Genomic DNA, 21289 nt, shown 5'->3' with positions numbered 1-21289 from the left:
TGTTGTTTTCATGAGAAACCCAACAAGGTATTAGCCATGTTAAGTAATGCTCTGTCAAGTTCTAGTGCTATGTGGTGGGCATCCAGTGAGGGTCACCCTTCTCTTGCTGTCCTTCCCACAGCCTTGCCTGTATTTGCCACTCCTTCCACTACATTAAGAGGCTGCTAGAGACGTTATTTGTTCACCGCTTCTCCCATGGCACCATGCCATTGCGCAACATCTTTAAGGTAAAAGTGACTTGTATTATGCTTACTTTCTGATTGTGTTCAATTTGCCCTTCAGTATAGAGCTTTTCACTTGCCTGGTAAATAAGGCCCCTGGCTAGGGGACATAGAACTTGATGATACAAGAAATTGCTGATGCTCAAATTTGAGCAACAAAGCACCTGCTGGTGGAACTCTGTGGGTTAATCAGCATCTGTAAGGGAGAAATAAGTTGTCAGTTTACAGGTTGAAACCTACATCAGGATTCTAATACAAGGTTTCAACCCAGCATATTAGTGTATTGATTTATTGTTATCATGTACCGAGAATACAGTGAAAAGCTTGTCTTGCATACAGTTCATACAGATGAATTAATTACAACAATGCATTGAGATAGTACAAGGAAAAACATTAACAGAGTGCAAATAAAATATTAAAGTTACAGAGAAAGTGTAGTCCAGGTAAGACAATAATCAGGTAGATAGTGAGGTCAAGAGTCCATTTCGTTGTACAAGAGAACCGTTCAGAAGACAAGACAGTGGGATAGAACCTGGTGGTATGTGCTTTTAGGTTGTTGTATTTTCTGCCTGATGAGAGAGGGAAATGAAAATATCTGGGGTTGGTGGGGTCTTTGATAATGCTGGCTTCTTTACCGTGGAGTGAGAAGTGTAGGCAGAGTCCATGAAGGGGAGGTTGGTTTCTGTGATGTGCTGAGCTGTGTCCACAGTTCAGCAATTTCTAGATAGATAGATAGATACTTTATTCATCCCCATGGGGAAATTCAACATTTTTTCCAATGTCCCATACACTTATTGTAGCAAAACTAATTACATACAATACTTAACTCAGTAAAAATATGATATGCATCTAAAATCACCCTCTCAAAAAGCATTAATAATAGCTTTTAAAAAGTTCTTAAGTAGTTTACTTAAATACATTGAGTCCTAACCCCGGCACTTTAACATATCTTACTCCTGGCGGTTGAATTGTAAAGCCAAATGGCATTGGGGAGTATTGATCTCTTCATCCTGTCTGAGGAGCATTGCATCGATAGCAACCTGTCGCTGAAACTGCTTCTCTGTCTCTGGATGGTGCTATGTAGAGGATGTTCAGGGTTTTCCATAATTGACCGTAGCCTACTCAGCACCCTTTGCTCTGCTACCGATGTTATACTCTCCAGTACTTTGCCCACGACAGAGCCCGCCTTCCTTACCAGCTTATTAAGACGTGAGGCGTCCCTCTTCTTAATGCTGCCTCCCCAACACGCCATTTCTGTGGCCGTGGACAGAGCAGTTGCCATACCAAACGATGAGGCACCCAGATAGGATGTTCTCTATGATGCACTGGTAAAGGTCAAAGGGGGCATGTCTAATTTCTTTAGCGTCCTGAGGAAGTAGAGGCTCTGATGAGATTTCTTGGCAGTGGCATAATAATGATTCAAGCAGATCAGGTTATTAGTGTTGTTCGCTTCCAGGAACTTAACCTGCTCAACCACAGCTCTGCTCCTATTTACACCAACAAGGCTCTGCTTCCTGAAGGTAATGGCCAGCTCTTTTATTTTGCTAACATTAAGTGCACCATGTCACAGGGCTATCTATCTCCTTCTACTCTTGACTTGTCCTTATTTGACATATGGTCACTGTAGCTGTATCACCTGGAAACGTGGAGATGGATTTGTTTGTTTAGCGATACAGCATGGAGTAGGTCCTTTGAGTCACGCCACCTCAACAACCCCACAACCCTGAGTAACCCTTGTCACAGGACAACTTACAGTTACCAGTTAACCTACCCGGTACATTTTTGGACTGTGGGAAGAAACTGGAGCTCCTAGGGAAAACCCATGCGTTCATAGTGAGACTCCTTGCAGAACGGCATTGGAATTGAACTCCGAGCTCCAGAACACCCCGAGTTGTATTAGTGTCGCACTAACAGCTACGCTATTAGAGCAGATTCTGACCATGCGTTTCTCAGTGTACAGAGTAGGAAGCTGAATACTCAGCCTTGAGCACAACCCTGGGGATGATTGTGCTGGCTGTGTTGCTGCCTGTCCTTACTGATTCTGGTCTGTTGGTCAGGATGTCAAGAATCCACTTGCAAAGGGAGATGTTGAGACCCAGGTCTAAGAGTTTGAAATGAATTTACTTGTTATCATAGTATTGAAGTTGGAGCTGCAGTCAATAAACAATAGTCTAATGTGGAGGTCTTTTTTGTCCAGATGCTCCAGAGATGAGTGTAGGTCTAGAGGGATGGCAACTGCTATAGGCCTGTTTTGGTAACAGGCAAATTGCCGTGGGAGGCTGGAGGTAATATATGCCACGACCAGCCTATTGAAGCACTTCATGATGGTGGATTTCAAAGCCACCGGGCAGTAGTAATTAAGGCTCGTTACCTTGTTTTTTTAAGTATTAGAATGATAGTGGTTTTCTTAAAGCAAGTGTGCACCTCAGATTGAAGGAGGTGGTGGTTAAAGCTGTCTGCAAGTACACCCAACCACTGATCTGCACAGGATCTAAGGATGTGACTGAGGTCACCATCCAGGTCAGATGCTTTCTGCATGTTCTCTCTCTGGTAAACTGATCTTGTGTCCACAATGGTGACTGTGGGTTCAGGTGCATTAGGGTCTGTTGGGTGGATGGTCATATTCCAATGCTTTTCTGTTCAAAATGTACTTAGAATGTGTTAATCTCATCAGGAAGGGTTGGGTTGTTATCAGCAGTGCTGCCTGATTTTGGTCTATTGCATGTAACAACTGACATCTGGTCAGCATTTCGATTTTGGAACTGGTAGTATATGGACTTGTTTGACTGATCCAGTTAAAATTCCAGCCATTGATGCACCACGATATTGATGATGAGAGACTTTGAAAAGATAATACCACTGAATGTCAAGAGTAGGTGGTTAAACTGCCTCCATGATTGGTCATTGTTCAGGCACCTTTGTGGCGTGAACATTACTTGACCTGCATATGGCCTTGCTTGAATGCTGTATGTCTTCCTTTATTTCCCAAGGAATTATGAATGAAAGGAATATTATTCAATTATCAATGAACATTCCAATTATGACCGATAAGATAGAAGGAAGTTCTTTGATGAAGCTGCTGAAGACGTTTGCATTTGGCGCAAGTGAGGAACTCCCAGCAGTGATATCTAGATGCTGCGATGATTGATCTTCAAGATCCACAGACATCCTCCTTAAGCTTTTCACGTTAAGTGATTCTGCGCTGTTTCTTCCAGTTTTACCAAGGGGACATCTCACTATCAACAAGATAAACTTCCTGGAGCCAGAGCTGTTTTCCAACCAGGACATTTGGTTACTCTGTTGAATGTACATTTTGAATCCGTTTCATGGGTAGAAAGATGGGTGTTTCATCAATGGACATGGCTCAGTTCCATGGTGTGTGAATTTAAAATCTTGTGTTTTTGTTGATTTTTGTCTTTTTTCAATTACTGTAGGGAAGTTGACTTCCCTCTTGTGGGTCAGAGCTTTGTTGTACATCTGTAGCTGAGTGATTAATGTGAACTCACTTTAGATTGGTATGATGCACTACTCTGACCATTGTAGCTCTAAAATATATTATTCTGTTTTGCTGTGGTGTTTTTGAATTGAGTTGAAATCCTCATGTGGTTTGGTGCCATTGTCTGGACCAGATGTAGTTGTTTCTTTGCCTGATTGGGTTGCTTCATCTACCTGGAGGGTAATTTTTAACCAAAAGAACAAGAAGCAGTCTGCTGGAGGAATTCAGCAGGCTGAGCAGCAGGACCTGACGCAGGGTTTCAGTCTCAAATGTTGACAGTTCCTTTCCCACCTACTGATGCTGCTCAATCCACTGAATTCCTCCAACAGATTGACTGTTACTCCATATTCCAACGTCTGCAGTCTAATGTCTCCAAAATAAGGGTATGGTACTGAGGTAATTGATAAGGTCTGTTCTGTTAGTAGACTCATATTGACAACCGTCGTACTGCCTAGCCTGCTGTGTCCTACCAGCATTTTGTGTGTGTTGTTGTTTGAGTTTCCAGCATCTGCAGATTTCCTCGTGTTTGTCATATTTTCAATAGCTTTAGTATACAGCCGATTAGCTCAGAATGGGTCTTGTACAGACCTATTTAACATGTAATATTGCAAGCTCTCCTTTTTCTCCTATTGCTCACAACATGAGGCCACTCAGTCCATTAAATCTATGCTAGCTATCAGAACATATCTCTTCATCTCCGTGCAACCTATTCTCTGTTATTTGTCCATCAACTGTCCATTACATGAACCCATGAACAATATCTTATTGACCTCCTTTGCACTGCTTAGTTATTTATATTTTTATTTATTGTAACATAGTAAATTTTCATGCCTTGCATTATACTTCTGCTACAAAGCAACAAATTTCCAGACATGCGTCAATAATAATAAACCTGATTCCAATTCAGATTCCCCCCCACTTTGCCTTCCCATTCCTCTGCCACCCCCTAATCAGAATCAGGTTTAAAATCACCAGCATATGTTGTAAAATTTGTTGTTATGTGGCAGCAGTATATTACAATGCATAATAAAATCTGTAAATTATAGTAGGAAGTGAATATGTATATATAAATAAAAAGTCAAATAAGTAGTACATAAAAACATAAGAAATAGGAGCAGGAATAGGTGATCCGGTCCATCAAGCCTGCCCCACCATTTAATAAGATCATGGCTGATCTGTCTATAAACTCAGCTCCATCTACCTGCCTTTTCCCCATAACCCTTAATTCCCCTACTATGTAAAAATCTATCTAACTGCATCTTAAATATATTTAGTGAAGAAGCCTCAACTGCTTCCCTGGGCAGAGAATTCCACAGATTCACCACTCTCTGGGGAAAAACAATTTCTCCTCATCTCCGTCCTAAATCTTCTCCCCTAAACCTTGAGGCAATGTCCCCTAGTTCTAGTCTTACCTACCAATGGAAACAGCTTTCCTACTTCTATCTTATGTATCCCTTTCAAAATTTTGTATGTTTCTATAAGATCCCTTCTCATTCTGCTGAATTCCAGAGAGTATAGTCCTAGGCGACTCAATCTCTCCTCATAGGTTAACTCCTTCATCTCTGGAATCAACCTGGTGAACCTCCTCTGCTCTGCCTCCAAAGCTAGTATATCCTTCCTTAAGTATGGAGACCAGAACTGCACACACTACTCCAGGTGCGGTCTCACCAGTACCCTGTATAGTTGCAGCATGACCTCTGCTCTTGAATTCAATCCCTCCAGCAATGAAGGCCAACATTCCGTTTGGTTTCTTAATAACCTGTTACACCTGCAAGCCAACTTTTTTCAATTCATGCACAAGCACTCCCAAGTCCCTCTGCGCAACAGCATGCTGCAATCTTTCACTATTTAAATAATAATCTGCTCTTTTATTATTCCTTCCAAAGTGGATGATCTTGCATTTACTAACATTGTATTCCATCTGCCAGACCTTGGTCCACTCACTTAACATATCTATATCCTGCTGCAGACTCTCCACAATTTGTACAATTTGCTTTTCCGTTCAGTTTAGTGTCATCAGCAAATTTTGCTACACTACACTCAGTCCCCTCTTCCAAAACATCAATGTAAATGGTAAATAGCTGCGGGTCCAGCACCGACCCCTGCAGCACCCCACTCACCACTGACTGCCAACTGGAGTCATTTATACCAACTCTCTGCCTTCTATTGGTTAACCAATCCACTATCCATGCCAATACACTTTCTCCGACTCAATGCATCCGTATGTTATTTGTAAGTCTCTTGTGCGGCACCTTATCGAACGCCTTTTGTAAATCCAAGTAGACGACATCCACCTGTTCCCCTCTATCCACTGCACTCATTATGTCCTCGAAGAACTCCAGTAAGTTTGTCAAACAGGACCTGCCCTTTCTGAATCCATGCTGCATCTGTCTAATGGAACCACTCCTTTCTAAATGTTTTGCTATTTCTTCTTTAATGACGGCTTCAAGCATTTTCCTGACTACAGATGTTAAGCTAACTGGCCTATAGTTGCCCGTCTTTTGCCTACGTCCTTTGTTAAAAAGTGATGTGACATTTGCTGTCTTCCAATCCACCGGGACTTGCTCAGAGTCTAGAGAATTTTGATAAATGATTACCAGTGCATCTACTATGACTTCCACCAATTCCCTCAGCACCCTGAGATGCATCCCATCAGGACCAGGGGACTTATCTACCTTAGGCCCTCTGGTTTGCTGACCACTATCTCTTTAGTGACAGTGATTTTATCGTCCATAACATCATTCTTTGGCATATTAGACGTGTCCTTCACCATGAAGACCGACACAAAATAGTCGTTCAATGCCTCAGCCATTCCCTTATCACCCAATATCAATTTCCCCTTCTCGCCTTCCAAGGGACATACGTTGACTTTAGCCACCCTCTTCTGCTTTATATATTTATAAAAACTTTTGCTATCTGTTTTTACATTTTGTGCTAATTTACTTTCATTCTCTATCTTCCCTTTCCTTATTTCTTGTTTAGTTGTTCTTTGTTGCTTTTTAAGGTTTTCCCAATCCTCCAGTCTCGCTACTCTTTGCGACTTTGCACACATGAGCTTTTAATTTGATACTATCTTTTATTTCCTTAGTTATCCAAGGCTGGCTCTCCCCACACTTACTGTCCTTGCTTTTGACTGGAATATACTTTTGTTGAGCACTGTGAAAAATCTCTTTGAAAGTATTCCACTGTTCCTCAACTGTCCTACCAAATAGCCTGCGCTCCCAATCTACATTAGCCAACTCCTCCCTCATCCTGTTGTAGTCTCCCTTGTTCAAGCATAATACACTAGTTTTAGATCTATTTCATCCTCCATCTGAATGGAAAGTTAATCATACTATGATCACTCTTTCCAAGAGGATCCCTGACTACAAGGTCGTTAATCTTACCTGTCTCATTGCACAGGACTAGATCTAAGATAGCATTTTCTCTTTTGGGTTCACTAACATGCTGCACAAGAAAGCCATCACAGATGCAATCTATGAAGTCCTCCTCAAGGCTTCCTTGACCAACCTGATTCACCCAATCTAGGTGGAAGTTAAAATCCCCCATGACAACTCCCGTTCTGTTCTTACAAGCCTAAGTTATTTCTTGGTTAATCACCTCTGCCACTGCCTAGTGAGGTAGTGTTAGTGGGTTCAATGTCCATTCAGGAATCTGGTGGCAGAGGAACAAGCTGAACAAGGAGCACCTGTGGTCAGGATTGAACCTGGGGGCACTGGAGCTGTGCAGTAGCAGTACTACCTACTGTGACACTGGCCTATCCTGTAATATTTTGAACCTCTGCAGCTGAGTTTGGAGTTAGTTGATGGCTCTACATTGACCCCTGTATAACCAAATGGTAAAAGACTAAGATGATTTACAGGAACTACTTACAAAGTAGGAATTTTAATTTCTAAAGTTTTTTTAAAAATATTGAATAGTACTGTTTTAAATTTCTATTAAATGGCATTTTGGATTCCACTGTATCGAGCATGTTATACAATACAACAGGATCTGGTGGCTTACTGTTGTAGTGAAAGCAATAGTGCTGAGAAGCAAGCTGCATCGCATTCCCTTTCTGTTAATGAATTGAAATGAACTGTGTCGGCTTGATTTTGTTCACAAGCTGATGACTCCTAAGGTTTGAGCAAACGATGGCAAGAGTTGTGCCAAGTTATGGTCAACACTGCATAAATCTATTCCCTTTTCCGGAGACTGCGTATTAAAGTCAGCACAGAAAGATGCCTTTCAGCCCAACTCATCTATGCCAATCAAACTAGTCCAAATAATAATTAGTTCATGGGAAATGAGGAACTTCCAGCTCTTTGAACATTTTCTGTCCTTCCATAATGCCCGATCAGGAGCTTTATCGGTTTTCATTTCTGTAATTCATAAACCCTAGTGAAATACAATCTTATCAATGTTTTGAATTTTCCAGTCTCAGAGGCTTTTGTGGGGGGGAAAAGGTGATTCAGATCGTTCTTCTGTGTGAAGACCTGCTTATAAACATCTGTCCTTTAACTACTTGCTCTAATGTTGTTACACAACTTACTATAGGTGCTAACCACAGAAAGTCCTTCCCTCCCTTATTCATTTATTTCATCCTTCTCACCCTTTCAACACTATTTTGCTCTTTCTGTTTCACTTATATATAAAATGATGTGTTTGGATGGCATGCAAACTCTGTATCTCAATCCATGTGGCAATATTAAACTAATATTGCACAACACATTTTTTCAAAAGTGTTGGTTCCTCAGAATTTTCTTTTGTTTATGTTAGACCATAAGAATTAGTAGCAGAATTAGGCCATTTGACCCACTGAGTGTGCTCTGCTCTGCTCATCCAGTCATCCCCACTCCCCTGCTTTCACCCCATACCCTTTGATGCCCTGGCTAATCAAGAAGCTATCTATCACTGCCTTAAATACACCCAATGACCTGGCCTCCACAGCTTCTTGTGGCAACAAATTCCACAGATTTACCACCCTCTGACTAAAGTAATTTCTCTACATCTCGGTTCTAAATGGATGTCCTTCAATCCTGAAGTCGTGCTCTCTTGTACTAGAATCCCCTACCATGCAAAATAACTTTGCCATATCTAATCTTTTCAGGCCTTTTAACATACGGAATGTTTCTGAGATCCCTCATTCTCCTGAATTCCAGGGAATACAGCCCAAGAGCTGCCAGACGTTCCTCATATGGTAACCCTTTCATTCCTGGAATAATTCTTGTGAATCTTCTCTGAATCCTCTCCAATGTCAGCATTTCCTTTCTAAAATAAGAAGCCCAAAACTGCACATAATAAATAGATAGATAGATAGATAGATACTTTATTCATCCCCATGGGGAAATTCAACATTTTTTCCAATGTCCCATACACTTATTGTAGCAAAACTAATTACAAACAATACTTAACTCAGTAAAAATATGATATGCATCTAAAATCACCCTCTCAAAAAGCATTAATAATAGCTTTTAAAAAGTTCTTAAGTAGTTTACTTAAATACATTGAGTCCTAACCCCGGCACTCTCCAAGTGTGGTCTCGTGAATGCCTTATAGAGCCTCAACATCACATTCCTGCTCTTATATTCTATACCTCTAGAAATGAATGCCAAATTACATTTGCCTTCTTCACCACCGACTCAACCTAGAGGTTAACCTTTAGGGTATCCTGCACAAGGACTCCCGAGTCCCTTTGCATCTCTGCATTTTGAATTCTCCCTCCATCTAAATAATAGTCTGCCCCTTTATTTCTTCCATCAAAGTGCATGACCATACCCTTTCCAACATTGTATTTTATTTGCCACTTCTTTGCCCATTCCCCTAAACTATCTAAGTCTCTCTGCAGGCTCTCTGTTTCCTCAACACTACTGGCTCCTCCACATATCTTTGTATCATCGACAAATGTAGCCACAGATCTATTAATTCCATAGTCTAAATCATTGACATACATCATAAAAAGCAACGCCGACACCGACCCCTGTGGATCTCCTCTGGTAATCAGCAGCCACCCAGAAGAGGATCCCTTAAATTATACTGTTTTCTGCCAGTCAGCCAATGCTCCACCCATGCTAGCAACTTCCCTGTAAATCCATGGGCTCTTATCTTTCTAAGCAGCCTCATGTACGGCAACTTGTCAAAGGCCTTCTGAAAATCCAAGTACACCATGTCTACTGCATCTCCTTTGTCTACCCTGCTTGTAATTTCCTCAAAGAATTGCAGTAAGTTTGTTGGGCAGGATTTTCCTCTTAGGAAACCATGCTGGCTTTGGTCTATCTTGTCATGTGCCTCTAGGTACTCCATAATCTCATCCCTAACAATTGATTCCAACAACTTCCCAACCACTGATATCAGGCTAATAGGTCTATAGTTTCCTTTCTGCTGCCTCCCACCCTTCTTAAATAGCGGAGTAACATTTGCAATTTTCCAGTCATCTGGTACAATGCCAGAATCTATTGATTCTTAAAAAATCATTGTTAATGCCTCCGCAATCTCTCTAGCTACATCCCTCAGAACCCAAGGGTGCATTCCATCAGGTCCAGGAGACTTATCCACCCTTGGACTATTAAGCTTCCTGAGCATCTTCTCATCGTAATTTTCACTGCACAAACTTCACTTCCCTGACACTCTCAAATGTCCGATATACTGCAGACGTCTTCCACTGTGAAGACTGATGTAAAATACTCATTCAGTTCCTCTGCCATCTCTGCGTCTCCTCATTACAATATCTCCAGTGTCATTTTCTATTGGTCCTATGTGTACCATCGACTCTCTTTTATCCTTTATATACTTAAAAAAGCTTTTAGTATCTTCTTTGATATTAGCCGCCAGCCTCCTTTCATAATTCATCTTTTCCTTCCTAATGACCTTCTTAGTTTCCTTCTGCAAGTTTTTAAAAGTTTCCCAATCCTCTATCTTTCCACTAGCTTAGGCTTCCTTGTATTCAGATTCAGATTCAGTTTATTGTCATTTAGAAACCACAAATGCAATGCAGTTAAAAAATGAGACAACGTTCCTCCAGAATGATATCACAAAAGCATATGACAAAACAGACTACACCAGAAAATCCACATAATGTTTGGCAATCCCCAGTCCAGAGTCCGGAGAGGCTGCTGCATATTAATATCGCGCTACCGTCTTAGTGCGTTCCCCAGAAAGGAGCTCCAAATCCACCAGACAAACAAGACCAAAAACTAAAGCTACAAGACCTGCACAAAACTACATAGTTACAACATATAGTTACAACAGTGCAAACAATAGCATAATTGATAAAAAAAATAGTCCAAAAATGTTAAAGGACTATAAGTTCAAAAGAAATCACCACACAGTTTCCACAAGTCCCCAGGGTCCCGATAGACTCGCCATCCCACGCTGGCGGCAGAAGGGAATACCCCCGCTATGGACTTCCACGGCGCCGCCCGACTCAGCCTCTCAGACGCAGCACACAATGAAAGCAACCTGACTGCAGCGGACTCCGAGTCCGTCGAACCTCCGAGCCGACGACCATCCCCTCCGGCACAGCTTCTCCGAGCACCATCCTCTGCCGAGCGTATTAAGGCGGCCCCGCCAACGGCCATCGGCAACGCGACCCCGAGAACTGGGGACCCATTCTTCCCAGCAGCGTCCCGGACCTCACAGCAGCAGCAGCAACGAAGAAGGTCTTCCCGGAGATTTCCCGATGTTCCTCCGTGCTCCCATGTCCGTTTTCAATCGATTATGATTGCGCACAGCACCCCGCTTCACAAATAACAGATAATCAGCTCCGGAGTGGCCGCTGCAAGCTGCGTCGTGCCGCCATCTTGGAAATCTGCACCTCTCTTTTCCTTTGGCTCTGACTTCACTTGTCAGCCATGGTAGTGTCCTCCTTCCATTCGAGGATTTCTTCTTATTTGGAATATATCTGTCTTGTACTTCCTTATTTTTTCTCAGAAACTTCAGCTATTGCTGCTCTGCTGTCCTTCCTGCTGGTGTCCCTTAACCTTAGCCAGTTCCCCTCTCATGCCATTGTAGTTTCCTTTATTCCACTGAAATACCGACACATTGGACTTTAATTTCTCCTTCTCAAATTTCAAAGTGAACTTGATCATATTGTGATCACTGTTCCCTCGGAGTTCCTTAAACTTCAGCTCTTTTATCACCTCTGGATCATTGCACAACATCCAGTCCAGCACAGCTGATTCCCGAGTGGGCTCAACAATAAGCTGTTCTGAAAAGGCATCCCTTTCATGTTAAAATCCCCAACGATTATCATGACATTGCCCTTCTGACACGCCTTTTCTGTCTCCTGCTGTAATTTGCGTCCCAGCTGCTGTTCAGAGGCCTGTATACAACTACCATTAGGGTCCTTTTACCCTTGCCATTTCTTAACCCATAGAGACTCTACACCTTCTGATCCTATGTCATCCCTTTCTAATGATTTAATATCATTTCTTATATACAGGGCCACATCACCCCTCTACCTACTAACCTATCTTTTTGATACACTGTATATCCTCGGACGTTCAGCTCCCAGTGGCAGCCATCCTTTAGCCAAGTTTCAGAGACTGCTTGAAGCTGACCACAAATATAATTTCGGACTACTTGTATCACATAGGAATTTGGAAAAACAAGGAATTAACTTTTATTAAATGTAGTGCTTTCAATTGCATAATGGTGCTGTCACTTTGCAATAACTCAACTAAGATTAAAATGTTTTGTTGATGATTTTCATTTGTACTCTGTGTCTGGACTTTTCGCTTAAGTGTCCAGCAATAATTAGCCAGCATTGATGGATTCCAGTTGCCCTGATATTGTTTCTCCATGACTGCAATTTCCTGGTAAACCTTTCACCATGTACATCACTGATAAGCCAAGATTTGCAGGGAAGAAGTCTAAATGGGAATGTAGAAAATAAAGCTTTTGTGACATGTTGCATTTCATGGTTTTGTTGGCTCGAAGCATGTTGTCAACTAGCTACACGTAGTTTGGTGCTCTATAATTGCCAAGAAAATTTTCAACATCAATGCCTTCCATGCCATTTTTCTCTCCATCCTATAAGTTCTTTGAATTGCCTGTCATTGATGACCTGTTTCATTTGTGGACCAACCAAAATGCCTTGCTTAATCTTGGTATCAGTTATTCTGACTTAAATTATAAATTGAAACAAATATAGGCAATTAAAAAAAAAATGGTATGTGATACAGAAATTTCATGGTGATTTTTAATGATCAGCAGCCCAAAGTCCATAAGATACACCCAGAAGTGTTGAGGAAGCAACATCTTTGTTTTCCAGTCTAATTAACAATTACCTTCCTTTGTATTCTTTTTCTTCCTTTCCACATTCAGCATCTCCCTCCCCCCCAAACTCTATCTTTTCAAATCCTTTAAACTGCTTAAACACTTCAATTAGGTCACTAGTTCATCTGTTGAGCTGTGGGGAATAGGAGCTTCATTTACAACCAACACTCATAATTTAAACTAAAGTAAGAACAGAAACCTCTGATGGACTCCACATGAAATGGAGTCAAAATTTCAGGTCAACAAACCTGCCCAGTTTTATCTTGCATTTCTAGTAGTATTTTATTTACAAATTAACCGTCTTGAGCTTGAGAGAACATTGTCCACAAATGTAGAGACTATGTTTTTAGGGCAGGTAGTGACGTTATTGAAACAGCTTGCTTCAGGTATCCTTCAACCAAATAAATGTGTCCTGCATTTCTCTGGAAGTGGAAGGTCAAGGCATGATCAGTTATGTTGATCTAACTGAATTTGATCCTGACCCCCTTTAGTACATCCTCCGATAATATCATGTTACATACTTGAAGCCAGTTAGAGTGATACAAACCTTCAAACTGCTCCTCAGACAGTTCAATTTTAAATCAAGTTATTCTGGGAACACGATATGTAATTGACTAAATATTTGTAAAATTAGGCAGGTCTGACTTTTTAAAATGCATTCCAATCTGGTCCATGCAGGTATATGTTCTCCACTACTCAGTCCAGTTCAGTAGATTGCCTTGTGTTAGTTTGGACAAGCTGACCCAATGACCTTCTCCTAGAGTTCTCGTACACGAACCTGGAAAAGCAAGTCAACTGTAAGCAGGAACAGTTTCGTTTTCACCTTCTCCTGCATTGATTAATAACCACCTTGAACTTGATAAAATCTACTATCATTACTGCCTTCTGCCCCTTTCTAGATCCTCAGCTGTTACCAACTCAGAAGCTCATTGCCCAGAAGCATAAACAAACTTGAATGGTAGAGTTTCTGCAATGCTAGGAGAAGCTTCTTGGGATCTAGGAACAGTGCATGTTTCATGGTTGAGCTTGGTAGCCACTCTGTCCACCACTGCAGTGTCACAGCTTCTGATTGCCCTATCTATTGGATAAATGACAGAGGTGATTTCAATAACATTTTACCACTTACAAAACTAAAGGCAGCAGTTGTATAGGAGCAATTACAACTGGGCTCCTACCCAGACCTGGGCTTACATTATGTCACACCTTGCTATCCGGTGTGGGTAAGTGTACCTGACGAGGGTCACCAGTTGGGAAGAAAACAGATGGTAAGTTGCAACAGCATGTTAGTGCAAAGGGGTTTTATTTAATGCTGGGAGGAAAAAGAGCAAAAGCTGCCCAGAAGTTGTGAAGAAAAAAAAATTACAAGGAGACGAATGGAAAAACAAACATGCATGTACAAAAACTTACAAATATACAGAGGCTTTTTCTATGACTCCCTTTGTCTTTAATTTTCCAATATAACTATTCACCTACCATCAGGTCCAACCTCCACACCTCTCTAGCAAAGCCAGACTGAGAGGTTAAATCTGACTCCACCTGGCGTAGAAGGACGAGAAAATTCTGCTGTTGGTCTGAGGGGAAGGGAGTGGTGGATAATCATGTGTCCAGACTGTCATAATTATTTCAGATGCAGAAATGGAGCATTTTAAACAGGGATTCTAACATCCTACAGTTTTATTCCACAGTAAACCTTTAGTTAAACACATAGGCCAGTGTCCATATGCTCAGATGAATATAAGAGAATAATTCTTCCCCCCCCCCCAGTGGTGTTGGCTGTGTAGGGTGTCTTGCATCTGTTCCCACTAACCCAGGCATTATTTTTAGGATGCGTCAAACTGTCCCTCAGATCTTTTGCAGCCATTCTGCTGTCTACGAACTGATGTAACGGTGCTAGTGAAAATAAATGAAACTGTTTGAAATGCCTGTTTCTGGAATCCTTAGTTTTATGTTATAAACCAGCAGAGCACGTTGACTGAGGGGATTACTTTGATTAGCCAAGCTAGTGATCATTTTACTATTGGGGTGTGTAACTGGTGAACTCCCAAGAACTGCAGAATGGGAGGGCAAAGTGTACTGGGGAAACTTGGTCAGGGACAGAATGAGAAGGAGTGACCAACTGGGCAAAGGGGCAAGGTTAGTGCAGCATTACAAAACTGCTCTGTTACACATTTGTTGTCACTGGGTCAGTACTATTGAGCATTACTGAGTATCGTAGTGCTTCGAGCAGTTCACCAACATCTCATGGAAACTAGGAATGAGCAATAAATACATTTGCTAAGACTCTGCCACATTCCAAGAACGGTAGCAAGTGAATGTGCTGGTAGAGAGTTAAATTGTTTTAAAAAGTTGATAAAACCAACAATTGCTATTGGTCTGTGTGCCATTAGGCTGTGACCAAGTAAACTGGCAAGCAGTCTGGAGTCATCAGGCCGAAATTTCAGGAAAATATCCATCAGATTAGTCCAGGGTGAATGTTATGTGCCTCCTAAAGGATGGAGTGTGAGTGTATGTGTATTCACAGTCCACATTGGATGGATGGAACACACATCTGTGGATTTGTGTACACTTGGTGAGTTTGTCAGTCTGTCAGACACATGCTGATTTTCAATTAGATCTGTCCATATGTTATCCAGGGTATTCAGCCATATTAATGAATATTTTGGCTTGATCTAAGCCGTCACACTTTTTGCTATAAACTCAAGTCCAAATTCTTGTTGTGAATACTATTTTACCCTTCTTTTCCTCTTTAGAATTGTACATACTACTGGGGCTTTGCCGCCTGGCTGGCATATCACATCAACCACCCACTCTACACGCCTCCTGGTAAGTCATGCCACATATTACTTTAGCAAACTGTGCTCTCTGTGTAGCACCTATTGTGGGAGTAACATCAGTCCAAGGATGCAGCTATTTAATTTTATCTCAGAGCTCTTGGCTGCTGGGGTTTGGTAACAAATTTCATCAGTGTCCGTGGAGCAAAATAAACAGGATGTAATTTTTTTGCTGGCAGGGTTGCAGGATGGCCTTGGTTGACTTCCAAGATAGACATCATTATTGTTCTGTGTTTACTGTCCTACTTATGTGCACATACGAGGAGTAAGGGTTGGATCAGAAGGATTCTGGCATCAAGTGGTCTGCCATTTGCTGGCTGGACTCCCTTGGATGAGAAGAAGGGATTCATTTGTTGCTGCTATGTCTGGAGTTGCAACCTCCATCCTCACCACCTTTTCTCCCAGAGTGTTGGTGTATTCAGGAGTGGAGAACAGGGAGCAGGAGAGTTTGTATATTATTGCAGTAGCTTGGATGCATTTATGTGTCGAGAGAAGCTTCTGGAGTTCATTCCTCCAGCCAATATTCAGCTTTGAATTTATAATGCTGAGCTCCTTCATGCAGCCCTCTGAGAATTCTTGCGTGCTCCATTTGTGGTTTATTGTGAATCCTTCAGATCCTTCACTCTCAGACACCAAGAGAAATACTTAGAAGATGCCTTCGATCCCAGGGGATCATGGGTTTGCACCTCTGGTGAACTGTGGCCTCTCCAGGGCGCAAGCCTGGGTGGGAAGATTTGAAGAACCAGCTGTTGCCCATGCAGTGGGTTCCCCCTCTCCACATCACTAATGTAGTCCAAGAGAACCGATACAGCTTGGTGTCAGTGCTGTCACAGAGGTTGCCAGAGTGAAGTTGTAAGCAACATCAAATTGCTTTAGGGACCCCGGCTCTGGATTTCTTCCTCGGGGTTTACTCCTGAAGCCTTTCCCATGAGTGGGTATGGCACGAGGCAGCGGAGGTTTGAAGTCAGGGTTTTGCTTCTCCCAGGTGGGCTGCTGTCCAAGGCTGACGTGCCCCACCTGCTCAATGGTAAATCTCTACCTTTTGTACTTTCTCTGCTGCTTAATTCCTTCCTCCACTAATCTTGCCACAAATTTCCTTCTTTTTTGTTCTTGTTTGGAGTATTCCAGATATTCAAACTATTGTGTGTGGATGCTGAAAGTGGAAGTTGAGTTTATTGTCATATGCACCAATACATGTGTCCACAGATGCAAAGAAAATCTTAACAGCAGCATCACAGCCACGTAACATTAGATAAACAGCATTCACAAGAAAAGCATAAAATAATCATAACTTATACACAATTGTACAAGAAAACAGGGTGGTCAAACTAGTCACAGTGTTGCTGAACTGGAGAAACAAAGCCGAAGGAATAGATTTGGTGACTGCCTGAGAGCAGTGGGCTTGAGTAAGCAAGTAATGTAGTTAGAAACATAGAAAACCTACAGCACAATACAGGCCCTTCGGCCCACAAAGCTGTACTGAACACGTCCTTACCTTAGAAATTACCTAGGGTTACCCAGAGCCCTCTCTTTTTCTGAGCTCCATGTACCTATCCAGGAGTCTCTTAAAAGATCCTATAGTATTAGCCTCCACTGCCACTGCCGGCAGCCCATTCCACGCCCTCACCACTCTCTGCGTAATAAAAAACTTACCCCTGACATCTCCTCTGTACCAGCCTCCAAGCACCCTAAAACTATGCCCTCTCGTGCTAGCCATTTCAGGCCTGGGAAAAAGCCTTTGACTATCACACAATCAGAGCCTCTCATTATCTGGTACACCTCTATCAGGTCACCTCTCATCCTCCATCACTCCAAAGAGAAAAGGCCAAGTTCACTCAACCTATTCTCATAAGACATGTTCCCCAACCCAGGCAACATCCTTGTAAATCTCCTCTGCACCCTTTCTATGGTTTTCACATCCTTCCTGTAGCGAGGTGACCAGAACTGAGCACAGTACTCCAGGTGGGGTCTGACCAGGGTCCTATATAGCTGCAACATTACCTCTCGGCTCTTAAACTCAATCCCAACGTTGATGAAGGCCAATGCACTGTATGCTTCTTAACCACAGAATCAACCTGCGTAACAGCTTTGAATGTCCTTTGGAATCAGACTCCAAGATCCCTCTGATCCTCCACACTGCCAAGAGTCTTACCATTAATAATATATTTCGCCATCATATTTGACCTACCAAAATGAACCACTTCACACTTAACAGGGTTGAATGCCATCTGCCACTTCTCAGCCCAGTTTTGCATCCTATCAATGTCCCGCTGTAACCTCTGACAGCCTTCCACACTATCCACAACACTCCCAACCTTTGTGTCATCAGCAAATTTACTAACCCATCCCTCCACTTCCTTATCCAGGTCATTTATAAAAATCACAAAGAATAAGGGTCCCAGAACAGATCCCTGAGGCACACCACTGGTCACCGACCTCCATACAGAATATGACCCATCTACATCCACTCTGGGCAAGCCACTTCTGGATCCACAAAGCAATGTCCCCTTGGATCCCATGCCTCCTTACTTTCTCAATAAGCCGTGCATGGGGTACCTTGTCAAATGCCTTGCTGAAATCCATATGCACTATATCTACTGCTCTACCTTCATCAATGTGTTTAGTCACATCCTCAAAAAATCTAATCAGGCTCATGAGGCACGACTTACCTTTGACAAAGCCATGCTGACTATTCCTAATCATATTATGCCTCTCCAAATGTTCATAAATCATGCCTCTCAGGATTTTCTTTTCTTTCTGACTAGATTTACAACAGCCTTTGTACACCACAGTTCCTGTACCCGACCATCCTTTCCCTGTCTCATTGGAACGTACCTATGCAGAACTCCACGCAAATATCCCCTGAATATTTGCCACATTTCTTCCGTACATTTCCCTGAGAGCATCTGTTCCCAATTTATGCTTCCAAGTTCCTGCCTGATAGCCTCATATTTCCCCTTACTCCAATTAAACGCTTTCCTATCTTGTCTGTTCCTATCCCTCTCCAATGCAATGGTAAAGGAGATAGAATTGTGATCACTACCTCCAAAATGCTCTCCCACTGAGAGATCTGACACCTGACCAGGTTCATTTCCCAATACCAGATCAAGTACAGCCTTTCCTCTTGTAAGCTTATCTACATATTGTGTCAAGAAACTTTCCTGAACACACCTCTAAACCCCTCGCTCAAGGGAGATGCCGATTGATATTGGGGAAATTAAAATCTCCCACCACGACAACTTTTATTATTACACCTTTCCAGAATCTGTCTCCCTATCTGCTCCTCAATGCCCCTGTTACTGTTGGGTGGTCTACAAAAATACATGCAGTAGAGTTATTGACCTCTTCCTGTTCCTAACTTCCACCCACAGAGACTCCGTAGACAAACCATGCCTTCCTACTTTTCTACAGCTGTGACATTATCTCTGATCAACAGTGCCACACCCCCACCTCTTTTGCCTCCCTCCCTGTCCAGTTGTTATGCAAGTGTAAGAGTAATGTAGCAAGGAACAGTAGTTGTGCAATTTCCACTCGGTATGTCCTGTGTTACAAGTGTGTTTATTGTCAGATGATAGGTTAGGTAAGTTTGAAAATGATGTAGTTTAATGCAAAACTAAGGATGTAAATGTAAAAGAAATGAACTGTGAGAAAATATTTGGTTGTGGTTGATTGGGCAAATGAATTGGCTGTACCTATTTCAATGGTTACGTATAAAGAAGTAATATACACTGCAAAAATATATCCTGCTCTAGGCACATAAACAGAACAGGAAAAGTGATTCACCCTAGGCTGTCAAGAGAAGTTGCAACTGGAGTTGGAAAGAATTTCAAAGTTGTCCAAAGCAGCAGCCAACTTAAAGACATTTAATCCTTGGCAAAGGAGAACAAGGAATTAATAAAGAAAGGCAAGATGGGCAGAAACAGTAAGAACTTGTATGGTCAACAGAAGGAGAAGATGAGGGCAAATGTGGGTCATATATATGTGTGTGTATATATAAACTTGGAGTTTGTACATTTGACCTGTGAGCACATGTATATGTATGTACATATGTGTATGTGAGAGAAGGGGGCAAGAAAATCTGTTGTAAGATCTAAGGAAATGGCACAGGAATGAAGCAATTACTTTGAGTTTATCTTCACAGAAGACAACATACAAAAATGTCTGATATATCAGGGAATGAGAGAAAGCAGAAAAGGGTGAAGTGGTACCTTGTGTAGTAGAGCTGCTTTCTCACGGCACCAGAAACTGGGGTTCAATCCTGACCTGGGGAGCTTGGAGTTTGTACGTTTGACCTGTGAGCACATGGGTTTTCTCTGGGTGTACTAGTTTCCTTCCACATTCCAATGACGTGTAGGTTGGTAGGCTAATTTGCCACGGTAAATTGTTGCTAGTGTGTAGGTAAGTGGTACAATATAAGAATTGAGAATGTGAGAAAAATACTGAATAGGAGTATTGTAAATGGGTAGCTAGTGATTAGTGCAGACTCGTTGAGACAAACAGCCATCTGATTTTTATGAGAACAGATTAAATTTAGTCAGAATATGGTACTAGACAGGTCACTGAGACTAAAAGCTCATAATTCTGAAGGACCTGATGATCTACATCCCAGAGTATTGACATTGATGGCTTTGAAGATGATGGATACTGTAGTTATCATCTATTGTGCAGCTGTAGATTCTGAAATTTTCCCAGTGGACTAGAGGGGACCAACTGTGACTCCAGTAGTTATGAAAGAGGAGAGAGTGAAAACTTGGAACTTACCTAAAAGATTGGAAAATGTTGGTGTCTATAGTGAAGATGTAATAATAGAACCTCTTGCAAAGGTTTGAGCAGAACTAATGCGGATGTATGAAAGGAAAATAATAATTTCCTAATCTGATAGAGTTCTTTTGAGGATGTGTCTGTAAGGGAGAGCCAGTAGATATGACATATTTGGAGTTTCAGAAGATGTTTGAGCAGGACCTGTGCAAGAAGTTGATCGGTAAGGCGAGACCCACATGGGGATAATATACTGACATGGGTAGAGAACAGGTCATTGGGCAGGAAGCAAGAATTGGGACTAACCTTATCCTTCTCCGGTTGCAGTCTGTGACTAATGGGGGTTTGCGGGGATTGGTGCTTGGACTCTAGCATTCCACAGTCCATTTGAATGATTTGGCCAAGGGGACCAAATGTCGACTTTCCAAATTTGCTGGTGGTACTAAATTAGATGTCTTTGTGAGCACAAAGGAGGATGTCAGGAGGTTTGAATGGATATAGACTAACTGAGTAAGAAGGTGGCATATAATGTGAGATGATCCTCTTGGATGCACATAATAGAAAAACGGTAATTGTTTAAATGGTGAGCGATTAGGTGGTGTTGATGTTCAGAGAAAATTATATATGCACACCTAGGATGCCAAAGACTTTCACTTGGTACTGTAGTAATTTTATGTATTGAACTGTGTTGCTGCTGCAAAAAACCCCTATTTTGTGATATAAGACAT

The 21289-nt window shown here is 41.9% G+C and overlaps 1 protein-coding gene across 1 annotated transcript in view; it reads left to right on the top strand.

The window, feature by feature from the left end:
• tecrb (trans-2,3-enoyl-CoA reductase b) overlaps nucleotides 1-21289 on the top strand; it is an 83301-nt gene that overhangs the window by 40775 nt on the left and 21237 nt on the right. The window contains exons 7-8 of the mRNA XM_073069246.1: nucleotides 122-227; nucleotides 15723-15795. Of these exons, the coding sequence (XP_072925347.1) occupies nucleotides 122-227; nucleotides 15723-15795 (179 nt within the window). The remainder of the gene's footprint in view (nucleotides 1-121; nucleotides 228-15722; nucleotides 15796-21289) is intronic.

Source organism: Hemitrygon akajei, chromosome 16 (assembly GCF_048418815.1).
Source record: "Hemitrygon akajei chromosome 16, sHemAka1.3, whole genome shotgun sequence".
NCBI classification, from domain to species: domain Eukaryota; kingdom Metazoa; phylum Chordata; class Chondrichthyes; order Myliobatiformes; family Dasyatidae; genus Hemitrygon; species Hemitrygon akajei.
The sequence above is the reverse complement of the archived record's forward strand: the minus strand, read 5'-3'. Positions and strand labels throughout refer to the sequence as shown.